The 12545-nt window shown below is 41.3% G+C and overlaps 1 protein-coding gene across 2 annotated transcripts; it reads left to right on the forward strand.

Moving 5' to 3' along the window:
* Nucleotides 1-353: 353 nt before the first annotated feature.
* LOC128119248 (BTB/POZ domain-containing protein KCTD12-like) lies at nucleotides 354-9914 on the forward strand. 2 transcript variants are annotated; one of them, XM_052752702.1, is made up of 3 exons: nucleotides 354-646; nucleotides 1025-1079; nucleotides 6444-9914. In XM_052752702.1, exon 3 carries the CDS (start codon nucleotides 6450-6452, stop codon nucleotides 7326-7328), a length of 879 nt encoding a protein of 292 aa, XP_052608662.1. In that variant the 5' UTR covers nucleotides 354-646; nucleotides 1025-1079; nucleotides 6444-6449; the 3' UTR covers nucleotides 7329-9914. The 2 variants fall into 2 exon arrangements, with proteins under 2 accessions (XP_052608662.1, XP_052608578.1); XM_052752618.1 differs by lacking the exon at nucleotides 1025-1079 and having other exon boundaries at nucleotides 363-646.
* The last annotated feature ends 2631 nt before the right edge of the window (nucleotides 9915-12545 follow it).

The following is a 12545-nucleotide window of genomic DNA, read 5'->3' on the forward strand; positions in this document are numbered from 1 at the left end:
AAAATGTGTACAGCATTTTTTTTGACACTTAGCATACTATCTGACGTGCAGGATTATGTGCATTAAAGTAAATAGACCTAATATTAAGTTCAGAATTTAACCAATTCTTCATTGAAAACTCCATTCAGAGTGGATGTGGTTGTCCACACCTGCGATCCCAGCACTCCAGAGTCTGACACGGAAAGATGTAAATTTCAAGGCTAGCCTGGGCTTGTTACGAAGGCCCTGCTTCAGAAACAAACAAACAAACAACGAAACCCTTACAAATCATTCATGGAGCTGTCACTGCAAAATGTTTGCTTGCTCTGCTGGGACCTGGATGAACAAAATTTCTCCGACCACCGCCACCACCACCTTTGTTTCCCGCCCCCTCCCCCTTCCGTGCCTTCCTTCCTTCTCCTTCCTTTGCTCTGCTTCTTCCTAGGGCTGCAGAGCAAGGAGGCCGGGCTGGAGAGGAAGTCAAGTATGTCATAGCAGGGGAGGAGGGTTTCCACGACTGCTAGTTTTACAGAGGAAAACTCAACCCAAGCACCAAAGCACACACACAGCAAGAGAGCGGAAGAACAGAAAGACATTCCTCAGGGAGCTGAGCTCTCAGAGCAGTGAAGCTTCGCTTGGCCGGTACCTCAGTGGCTGGAGATTCAAGGTAACTATGCTATCAACCTCCTTGTCTCCCCTTTCCAGTCCATTGCTTCTGGAATCCCAGAGCTTCTGCATTTGCGCCGGGGCTAGGCACGGCTGTGGTTTCTGTGTTGAGAGGGGAGCTACTGTGAAACCTGTGTCTGTAAGGCAGTTTAGAGCTCCGGAAGCAGCCGAAGCGCTTTCTGAGGGGAAATTCAGACTGGTTTTCAGCATCCGGTTAATTTGTAAAACATTTTGATGGGTTTCAACGCTAACATATTCTTTTATGAGCAGATAAAAAGTCACAGAGACAAGCTAGTTGGAAGCAGAAGGGAATATTGCTGAGGCAAAGAAGTGTTACTTAATTCTTAAAGTTGTTTTCCCCCTTTGCTTACACGTCCAGATTAGCCGTTAACTACTTTGATTTCTTGGACCTCTGAATTGGGGCAGCACACAAGGTGGGAATTGCTTTTCTAATTTAAATGTGTGGGTTTGTTCTTCCAAAGGAGTGCATATTTAAAACACATTGGTATAAAAGAGGAGAGGGATAGAAGCCAGTAGAAACAGAAAAGTGAAGGACTCCGGAAGAAAATGGAGGGAGGGAGGGCGAAAAGGGGGATTAGGGCATAGGGATTTCAAGCTTGGTAAAACTGGAAACTGGTTATTGATAAAGTGTCTAGTTTTCTCAGAAATGTCTTCCTGCACATTTTCAGGCAGTCTCGTATCATATTGATGAGCACACAGTATGGTGTACTTTGCTGTAACTGACTTTTGTCTTTGGAAAACATGGATCTTGGTTACAAGTAGAATTATCCCGAGCCAGAAAGGGAGAGAGAGACGTTGGTTAGTTTCCTCATCGCCTTTGAAACACTAGAACACACAACTCAGTTCTTCTGGGCTTGGAAGACAGCTGCTTTCAGTGGGCTTCTCTGCAACCTGGTTTAAGCCATTTGTATTGTGTCACCCCATTTCCTTCCTCCTTACAGGGACTCTTATTTGATTTACCGAGGGCACCACCAACAAACCCTTATCAAAGTCGGGTGTATTCACGAAAGAGACTAAATGAGGCATTTCAGGGTTTCTTGAAAGGCTGCCCTCTGCCCCCCAGACCCCTCACAAAAAAAAAAAAAAAAGAAGCATTTCAGAAGCTGGCCGGTGGTTCGATAAAAAGAAGTCTTGTGTTCGTTTGTTGCTTGCTTGTGTCCCCGTGAGCAGAAGCAGCTCAGCAGAGAACACTGAGATGGAGAAAGGGAGGAAGAAGTTATCCATTGCAAAACCCTGCAAACAGATAAACATCTTCCTGTTTGCAAAGTATGTCCTTCCTGACTTCATGGCATAGTGCACAAGGGGCTGTTTTCAACGGGATTTGTTCATTATTAAAGAAATTACTTCCGTTTTCTTTCTAAAAATAAAAAAAAAATCAACCAAACAAAAAACAAACCAAACCAACCAAACAAACACATTGAGATTCCTAGCTGTGAGGAATAATGTCACAAGTAGAGTTTCAGAGTAAAATTTCTATTTATGTTTAAAAACATGCTTGAGAAAGGCAGCAATTGAAGTTCTGGTGCTGTTCTGTCCTGACTTTTGTTCTGATTTCTTCTCCCAGAGTAAAGGCTCTGTCCTTTTGAAATTAGCTAACACTGCTTTGTTAAGATGAGTGACAAAACAGGCTACCCAGCTTGATTCCCCAGAGCAGTGGTTCTCAACCTTCCTAATGCTGCAACCCATAATACAGTTCCTCATGTTGTGGTAACTCACAGCCATAAAATTATTTTGTTGTTATTTCACGACCGTAACTTTGCTACTGTTTGGAATCGTAATGTAAATATCTGACGTGCAGAATATGCAACTCCTTTGAAAGAACCCTTCAAATCCCAAAGGGTCGTGACCCACAGGTTAAGAACCACTTCCCTAGAACTCTGATTCATAAGATTTTGGATCATTGGCTAATAACTGAAGTTTTCATGACTGAAGTCTGGGTTCTGACAGCATCTGGCCCCAGGATGTATCACCAATATGACAGAGAAACAAGTAATTGTGCAAACAGGTGTATTCAGTGCTCCACGCTGAGAAGAGGAAGAATGGGTACAAAGGGCAAAAGGCATGTATAACTAAACAGCCCTAGTCAAGATGTGGTCTGCTTGACCATTTCAGCTTTGGTCCAGTAAGATGACCTGAAGAAACCCTATTGTGTGGAGGGATCAATGTGCTGCTGCTTCTTGTTTCTGATCCAAAATGGACTGTTAGGGATTATTCCCCTTTCCTGGAGGGTGGTCTGTTTCTGCCATTCCAATCCTGGGATCCAAGGTGACTCAAGAGGAAAGATTAAAGACAATGATTCACCTGAGTACCTTCAGCTGAAGGAAAGGAGACAGACAAATGCAGAATGCAGGCAGAGGCATCCGACTTTCACCGTGCTTTTAGTTAACCTGTGGGCCCAATGAGTCAATGCTTTTTGAGCAAGCGTGGTTTCTAAGTGCCTAGTTCAAGTTGACTTATACAGAACTTTATCTAAAGCAGTAAGGAGAAAAATGTACACTGCTGTTTTTTAAAATGATCTGTTTGTTAAATGGGGGGAAACATCTTCAACTTTTGATAGTATTTTTTGAAGAATAACACCTTTTGAGTTCAGAAATCTACAAAATCGGTTACGTTTCTTTTGCACATACGTGCATTCAAAATGGATTTCTACTCATCTACTCTGGGATTATGAAGTTAATGGCATTATTATAACATGAGTTTGCTGGTGCTTTACTCAACATCCAATGGCTACTCCAATCTTGCTACCTACCAGGCTCACGGTGCTGCTGACCCAAAGAAGGATAGATCGAGATTACTTTCTATCTGAGGCTGTATTAGTCACAGACAGCTACATAAATACGCAACTCCAGAATGCTGTCAGGTGTTCCAATACAAGTATTTCTAAATTGCAACAGTAACACAGAATATAAAGGGATGGGGTTGAAAGTTAGACAGGATGGATCATTTAAGCAGCATCTCAATGGATTGCTGTGACACACTGAGTACCTTCTCAGTGGAAAGCAATCCTTCACCACTTTTTCTAAACCAGTGGTTCTCAACCCTTTTGGGGGTCAAACAACCCTTTCACAGGGGTCGCATATCAGATATCCTTCAAATTAGATACTTGCATTACGATTCATTACAGTAGCAAAATTACAATTACGAATTAGCAATGAAAATAATTTCATGGTTGGGGTCACCACAACATGAGAAACTGTATTAAAGGGTCACAGCATTAGGAAGGTTGAGATCACTGATCGAAGACAAGCTCAGGAAGCTAATTAAGTAATCATCTGATAAGTACTTATTACACAGCACACACTGTATTAAGTACTTTTATACCTCATATACAATTTCCTTCTCATCTTATTAATCAGGTTTTTTTTTTTTTATATCCATTTTCTGGATAAAGAAATCAAGGCTCAGAGAAGAAAACACAGTTTGCCCGAGGCTACCCAGCTAATAACTGGCAGAATCAGGATTCTAATTCAAACCTGCCAGCTTCTTTTATGATTTCACAAGAAAGGAGCAGAGAGGAATTGAATTAGTAGAACAAATAAAAAGTACATTTCAGACATACAGAATCCTAAGTTTTAGGCACACGGGCATGAAAAAGTGGATGAGCTTGAAGGACTGGGTATGGGTCCAGTGTGCCTAATGTCTCCATTCTTTCAAAGGGAAAGAGAACTTGAATTAATGAGCAAAGAGCAAAGACCAGCTTATGGAATTTTGGAACCAATATTTTTGCCTTCATTTTATTTTCTCATAGCTTTCAGATTCATTTTTTTAAATTAAATTTAGTTTATATTATTAACCTGTGTTCATTGTAAAAATGACGAATTATGTGCTGGGCATTTTTCTTAGCTGATGAAGTAATTATTTTTATTATCCACAAACTGTTCAGTGACAGATTCAAAAACTTTGTCCAACATATAACTAAAAAGTAGTTACGCTGGTATCTAAACTCAAGCAGAAGACCACAGAGCTTGTTATTAACTACTACATTTTACTGACTCTTTTTGATTGTATCTGCTAATACTTATATGTATGAAAAACATGCGTATGCCTCTGTTGGCCCGGCACCTAAGTCCTATATAGTGTTACATGATCTTGTTGTTAAAGAGGAGATGCAACTAGTTTAGATATTTGTATTTAGTATATAGGTAAATTGGAACCATTTAATTGCAGTAAGTAAACAGAGAAGATAGCATAGCAACTGATCTGGTATCAGAATTTAGAATATTTTATGAAAATGAATGTGTATGTGGCAGATGTGAATGTGGAACAGCCAGAGAAAGACAAGCTGTTAGGAGGGTCTTACATTAGTGCACAGTATAAAACACATGTCAGTAGGAATAATGTGTGTCCAAGAGACATCACAAAGGAATGGTTTCTAGGTTAGTGACATATATGGATAAGGAGGAATGAATCAATACGATGACTCAACATTTAGAATGTCAATGTAGATGACGTAAAATTGTGCTTCTAACAGGAGAAAAGTCAAAGAATGTGACCTATTTGTGCTGAAAACATGAAGACAAATAATGATTTCTATTTTTTTTAAAAAAAACACTTTCACATACACAAAGGCGATTTTGAACCTGCTAGAATTGAGGTGCTGCCAACGCAGTCAGCAAGGGGCTGCCAATATGGAGCTGAAGATTAGAAGACAGGAAGTGGCCAAGACCTGGAAATCATAGACAACATGTACAGGGATGTGTACTACAACAGGGAGTTTAAAACAATTTAGGCTTCAGCCACTGGGAGTGGTTGATAAAATGTGTTAGATGAACATATCAAGGTCTTATAATATAATTAGAAACAAGAGAATAATATACATATATATATCAACAAAAGGTATCTGAATAATATAATACCAAGAGTCAAAAATTCAGGGAGGAAATATATAATATAATAGCATATATATTTAAAACCCCAAAATTCATTTTGTAAGAATTCATACATAAGAAGATGCACACTAACTATACCAACGTGGTTGTCTGTGTTGGGGTCAGAGACAGGCACGTGAATGAGATGAGAAGATAAAGTGGTAAAACAGAAACATCGAAGAAAGGGGGTCTTGCATAAACTATGGTAACCTGCCATGAAATGACAGATATTGTCTGACACATGGGCATTTCAGAAGAAATTCTGAACGTAGAAAGGGCTGGGCTTTTGCTCGGTGGTAGAGCTCTTGCCTAGGGTGACAGAAGCTCTCAAAAGGGGGGAAAAGATGGCAAAGCCAAACCATGAAGTCTTTTCTATGCTGCTGCTCTCAAGTTAACATAGTTAATGGGCAAATGATTATGCTTTTGCATGAGTTTATTCTTTCTCCTTTTCAATCAATAAATGTGAGATGTGTGTGAATGCGTGTGTACCATGGTCTACATGTGGAGGTCAAAGGACAAGATTCAGAAGTCAGTTCCCTCCTTGCACATTGTTGAGATGGAATCTTTCTTGTTTCTGCTGTGCTACACACTCTACACTAGCTGCCACGTGAACTTCTAGCAAATCTCCTGTCCCCACCTCTTATAGGTATCTAGTATTACAGATATATGGCACTGAATCCGTGTTTTGATACAGATTCGGGATCAGACAACTCATCAGGATTATATGGCTAGTGTTTTTACAGGTTGAGCAATCTCCCCAGCCTTGGATTTCTTGATCTACAGAATATATGTATGAAGAAAATGGATGCTTATGAACAGACAGAATATATGTATGCAGAAAATGGATGCTTATGAACAGACTCTCCATGTTATACATTTTTACTCAAAAGTAATGTTTTGTTTTTTCAGGTCAACATGGCCATGCCAGAAAAGTCAAGTTGTGTCAAACCATCTGAGGATTGCAGCAATTTTCCTGAGATTATTGAACTCAATGTAGGTGGCCAGGTATACATAACTCGCTACCCTACTCTGATCAGCATTCCTGGTTCCCGGCTCTGGGAAATGTTTAGTGTAAAGAACCCTTGCTCCCTGATCCAGGACAACAAAGGGAGATTCTTCATAGATCGAGATGGTTTTCTCTTTCGTTATGTCCTAGACTACATGAGAGATCTGCAGGTAGTGCTTCCTGACCACTTTCCAGAGTGTGGCCGGCTCCATAGGGAAGCAGAATACTTTAAGTTGCCAGAACTGGCCAAGATGTTGGCCCTTAAAATGAACAAGCTCAGCTCAGTTGGCAACGACTCATGTCAAATTGATCTGGAAGAGCTTTCCCCCAGCATCGACACCACTTTTAATTTCTCTTCAACTAATACCATTCATATCAGTGGCCCTGATAATTCCCTGGTTCTGACAGCTGCCACTGGTTCTGAGCTCAAGAAGGCTGGCTTCATCACTATTGGTTATCGAGGCTCCTATACTCTGGGCAGGGACAGCCAAACAGATGCCAAATTCCGCCGTGTGGCCAGAATCATGGTGTGTGGTAAGATCTCCTTAGCCAAAGAAGTGTTCGGCGACACTCTGAATGAGAGCAGAGACCCAGACCGCCCTCCCGAGCGATACACTTCTCGATACTACCTCAAATTCACTTTTCTGGAACAAGCCTTCGACAAACTAGCTGATGCTGGCTTCCACATGGTAGCATGCAACTCCACTGGCACCTGCACTGTAACACACGACCAAACAGATGACAGGATCTGGACCTCTTACACTGAATACGTTTTTTATCGTGAGTGACACTTAAAAATCACCCAGGAAATACAAACGCCCAAACAGTCTCCCTCCTCTGTTCCCATACCAACTGTATCCTTTAGAAATAGACACACTAATCCCTCTAGGCTCCTGAGTGTTCTGTATAATCTTGGACAATGCCACTTCTCTCATCACAGCCACTTGAACCTTTGTTGGTTTTCTTCTTGTACATCATTCCAGTCTGTCTGTATACCAACCTTCTCTGGCTGTGGAGTGGATGCCATTCAATTAAAGGTGTGCATCAGGATAGATAGGAGAGGTGTATTTCTGGAGTGAATGCAATTAAATATAACCACGGAGCTAAAAGCGTTGAGAAATATTAAGCCATGGCTTCCAAGCTGTTTCTTAGTAACACACATTGAACTTGATTATGTACCTTGCTACTTGTATTCCCCTAGGTAAAACTCTGTATTGCTGAGCGACAGATTACAGTAGGAAGTGTGCATGTGCTTTGCAGACATTTTACCACGCTGAGTTGAACTTGACAACAGTCCTCTAGGAGGTTCATAGAAAGGTCGACCAATTCTAAAATTACTAAGGACTTTTGATAGAAGCTAGGCAAACAATTGTATGACTATTATTTCTAAGAATAAAAGGCTTAGCACTTAATTTGCTCTCACGCGAAGAATATAGTAAGGAGGCGTATCATAGCTATTACCTCTGTCATAAACAGCGGTACCATTAAAAAAACTGTCCTAAAAAAGCTTTCATTAGAATTAAAGGCAAGCATATGCAGGGAAGAGAATGATGGGCACCTTTGTGTAAGTATATGCATAGATTAATTTGTTGGCTGTTCACTAGTCAAATAACTGGCTGTACCTATCAATTGTTCACTTGTTTATGTTTTTTGACAGAGTGTGAGTGTGTGTTTCATTTTTCTGGAGGTGGGGATGGGAGAAGGGGAGAAGAAAGAGGGAAAACAAGGAAAGAACTAAAAAAAAAGAAAACCCTGAAATTAATCTTCTGACTCCCTGCTGATGACTTTTTAACCAAACAGGTTGAAAGAAAGTGTTCATTCTCATATGAAAACATCAGGGATCTAAGATAAGTGATTGAATTACAAAAGACTGTAAACCAAGTTAAGAAAAAGAATTTGTTAGGGCTCATTTCAAAGGATCTTCATCGCCCTTGGGAAAAGTTTTCCAGCAACGGAACGGAAGTCTGATAGCCTTGTCTCTCCTTATTTTACTCTGCAAATTGTTATTGTTCTCACTGTCTTTTAATTCATTCTCTAGTCAGGTCTTTTTGAGTTGTAAAAAAGCTAAAACCCACATAAAGTAGCTTGAAAAAAGATTTAAAAGGAGGCTGGAGAGATGGCTCAGCAATTAAGAGCACTGGCTGCTCTTCCAGAGGACCTGGGTTCAGTTCCTAGCACCCACATGGCAGTTCACAACTGTCTTAAACTCCAGTTCCAGGGGATCTGGCACCATCACACAGACATACATCCAGGCACAAGACCAACACACATAAAATAAAAGTAAATAAATCTTTAAAAAGACTTTAAAATGTGCATATGTCAGTGGTGTGGCTGAGTATTTTAAGCTCACATTTATTGTATTTTTTCTGTTGAGTCTAAAGGAAGGAAATGTAGTCAAATAAAGTTTCAGAGGCTCTGGAGAGCTGTCAATAGCTGATATTCTCTGTTGTCTGTAGCTAGAGTTTTCCTGCCTGGCCCACAGTCAGGACAAATCTCTCTCACCTGCCAGTCCCACAGCCACTCAGACCCAAACAAGTAAACAGAGACTTATATTGCTTACAAACTGTATGGCCGTGGCAGGCTTCTTGCTAACTTTTCTTACAGCTTCAATTAATCCATTTCTATAAATCTATACCTTGCCACATAGCTCATGGCTTACCGGCATCTTCACATGCTGTTTGTCATCATGGCGGCTGGCAGTGTCTTTCTGACTCAGCCTTCCACTTCCCAGCTTTATTCTCCTCCTTGTCATGCCTACACTTCCTGCCTAGCCACTGGCCAATCAGTGATTGATTTATTGACCAATCAGCAACACATTTGCCATACAGAACATCCCACAGCAGTTGTCTCTCAAGGGCCATATGATTTTCCTCTGATCATCTCCAGGGTTCATTAATTTTCTATTTCTCCATGCAGTTCACTTTCTTTTCCACAATTTATAGCTGGCCTAAACAGTATGTCATGAATTTGAAGCCATCTTCTCCATTCTTTTGTTGTTGTTATCATTTTGGTTTTTGTTTTTTTGAGACAGGGTTTCTCTATGTAGCCCTGACTGTGCTGGAACTCACTCTGTAGATCAGGCTAGCCTTGAACTCACGGAGATCCACCTGCCTCTGCCTCCCGAGTGCTAGGATTAAAGACGTGCACCACCACTGCCCAGCTGTATTTCTTTATACACATATGTATGTAAATCAATATAGATGTAACAATCCTAATTAAAGAAGACGATATTATGAACTTGGGAGGGAGTTGGGAGGATACAGGAAGAGTTGGGGGGAAGGGAAAGGTGGGAATGATGTAAATACAGTACTCATGTACGAAATCTAAAAAAAAATTAAAAATCTGAATAATAAAGATTATGTATACCCAGTCTATTTCGACGTCATTATTGAGCCTATTGTAGTACTGGGAGTGTGGAGTGGTGTATAATAAGAAACCTGTCAGAACCACCTAAAAAAAAAGTAGTGAATACGTTGATTTTATAGCAAGAAAAAGGATGAAGCGTGTTTGTGTACAGATTGTAATTCCACCATTTCCAGTGTTGCGTGTGCATATTTTCTAGCTCCACCAATTGCAAATCTGCCCTATTAACTGAATCACAAGCCTGGCCTTAGCACCATTCATTAGCTTTTTGCCCAGTCATTGTGGGAGTCCTCCCCCTCCTTTCCCAAGCAAAGAGGAACATGGTAACACTGAGCTTATGAAGGCTTCCTTTGCCCAGAATGGAGTGCTCTAAAGCCAATGCAGGCTGTCTAGGAGAAGTTCCGACTAGAACAAGACCCGCGGATTAGGAATCTTGACTTGAGCATCAACTGTGGTTGCATACAGCTGTAGTGTAGTTTCCTCAGTGTGCCATGGTTGCTGTGATGACAGTCCTGCCTAACTCCAAAAGACTGACTGCTCTACTCTCAGCTTCCCAATCAAGGCAACTAGAGGCAATGAAAGGGTCTGACCTCTGTCAATCAGAAGATCAAATCCCACCCCCAAGCTTACTGAAAGAAATTCAACCATTAAAAGATACACTAGCTGGGCATGGTGGCACATGCCTTTAATCCCTGTACTCAGGAGACAGAGGCAGACACATCTCTATGAACCAGCCTGATCTATACAGTGAGTTCCAGGACAGCCAGAGCTGCATAGTGAGATGCTGTCTCAAACAAACAAACAAACAAACAAACAAACAAACAAACAAAGATGCTTACAATAAAGACCCAACACTAAATTCTTCACAGTACCTAACAGTGTTTATCTAACTATACCAAAGTGTCTTTATAGAGGGTTTTGATTCCTCTGATATGTCTCACTTTCATTTTTTAAAATATGTCTTTTCTTTCTTCCTTCCTTTCTTCCTTCCTTCCTTCCTTCCTTCCTTCCTTTTTCCTTCCTTCCTTTCTCTCTCTCTCTCTCTCTCTCTCTCTCTCTCTCTCTCTCTCTCTCTCCCTCTCCCTCTCTCTCTCCCTCTCTCTCTCCCTCTTCCTCTTTCTTTCCTGGACAGGGTCTCACTATGTAATCCTGGCTGGCTGGGAACTTACTATGTGCACCAGGCAGACCTCAAACTCACAGAGACCCATTTGCCTTTCCTCCCAAGTGCCGGGATTAAAGGTGTGCGCCACCACAGTGGGCTAGAATATTATTTTTAATTGGCATACAAAGTACTAAGGCTCGCTGTGGCATTTTCAACTGTAATTTGATTTCTTGACTCTCCTCCCTTTCCCTCATTCTTTCTTGTACCCTCGTCACCTTCCTCACTTCATTTACTTCCATGTTGCATGCGTTCTATTGCTCCACCCATTTCCTCCTAAAATGTGAACATCTGCAGAAGAAGAAGGAGTGTTCAAAGGCTAAATAGCCCTTAAAGTGACAGCCGTCTTAGCCTTAGAGCCTTAAGAGAAAGTTAACTCAAGTGGAAAAGGCTAAACCCCACGTGCTAGCTCGTGCCTATAGTGACAAGATCCAATATCACTAATGTCAGCAAACTAAACTATTTTCTACTTCTCTCTCTTTCCATCCCTCTTTCCCTTTCTTCTTCCCTTCATTTTGCTTTTCTTTCTTTCATTTTTTTTTTGTGTGCGAACCCACGTTCTGGCCTTCAAATTTGTTGTGGGGTATCCATCAGAGAAGACTGCTTAGACATGGGTTTAAGCCAATAGAAAGTCTTCATTAGCCAGCCTGTGACTACACAGAGTGTTTGGGACCCCAGTGTGGCCCCAACCCTATCTCAGGTGAGATTTTAAGCACAAAATCCATGTCCTAGATTGACACACTTCAGTTAACAAGAACAGTTAGCTAGAAGCAGAACTACAGAAGCCAAAGAAAACAAGGTTAGTACAGTTAGAGAATGAAAGGATGATAATCGGCGCTGGTGGTGGCACTGGTTGCGGCGTGGAAAGGTCACGGTCACGACAGAACCCAATATCGGTATTCAGAGCTTTATTAGAAGGCAAAGGGCAGGGGAGAGGGGACCAGGCCTGGTGAGAAAGATGGTTGGGTGGGGGAAGATGGAAACAGAAGAGCAGGGAGCAGAGAGCAGAGAGAGCGTGGGGTTTGCATCTGGCTTTTAAGGCACAGATGTCGTGACCACGCCACATGTACATAGTTACCAGCACCCCCGATGATGTAAGACGCAAGACCCTGAGCTGTGCATGTACAGGAGTGAGGGTAGGATCCTAACAGAGACTTTCCAAGAACTATAGACTTTGATGGATTAGGTTTTTGTTTTAGTTTTGGCGAGTGGTGCTGTCTATGTGCTGAGTTTTATGGCCTAAATGGCACTTCCATCATGGAGTCAATTGTGCTAAGGTCTGGAGACCTACTAAGGTCTGGGGCCCTGTTACATTCCACACTGGCCTTAGTGGATGAGTCAAATCATGGACTCATCCTACTCTTAAGAGATATAGTTAGTCCTAAGGACCATTAATTTTACTGAACTCATAAATAATTGGCCATGCAGTTTAAGATGAAGTACTTCTCTATTAAGCCATTCAGAATGTGAATTAAAGGTCCAG

The sequence above is a fragment of the Peromyscus californicus genome, unplaced genomic scaffold (genome assembly GCF_007827085.1).
Source record: "Peromyscus californicus insignis strain IS unplaced genomic scaffold, ASM782708v3 Scaffold_10__1_contigs__length_136768540, whole genome shotgun sequence".
Lineage (NCBI taxonomy): Eukaryota > Metazoa > Chordata > Mammalia > Rodentia > Cricetidae > Peromyscus > Peromyscus californicus.

Bases quoted from the DNA above. Each gene is read 5' to 3' on its own strand.
- LOC128119248 (XM_052752702.1), top strand. From the start codon at position 6,450: ATGGCCATGCCAGAAAAGTCAAGTTGTGTCAAACCATCTGAGGATTGC.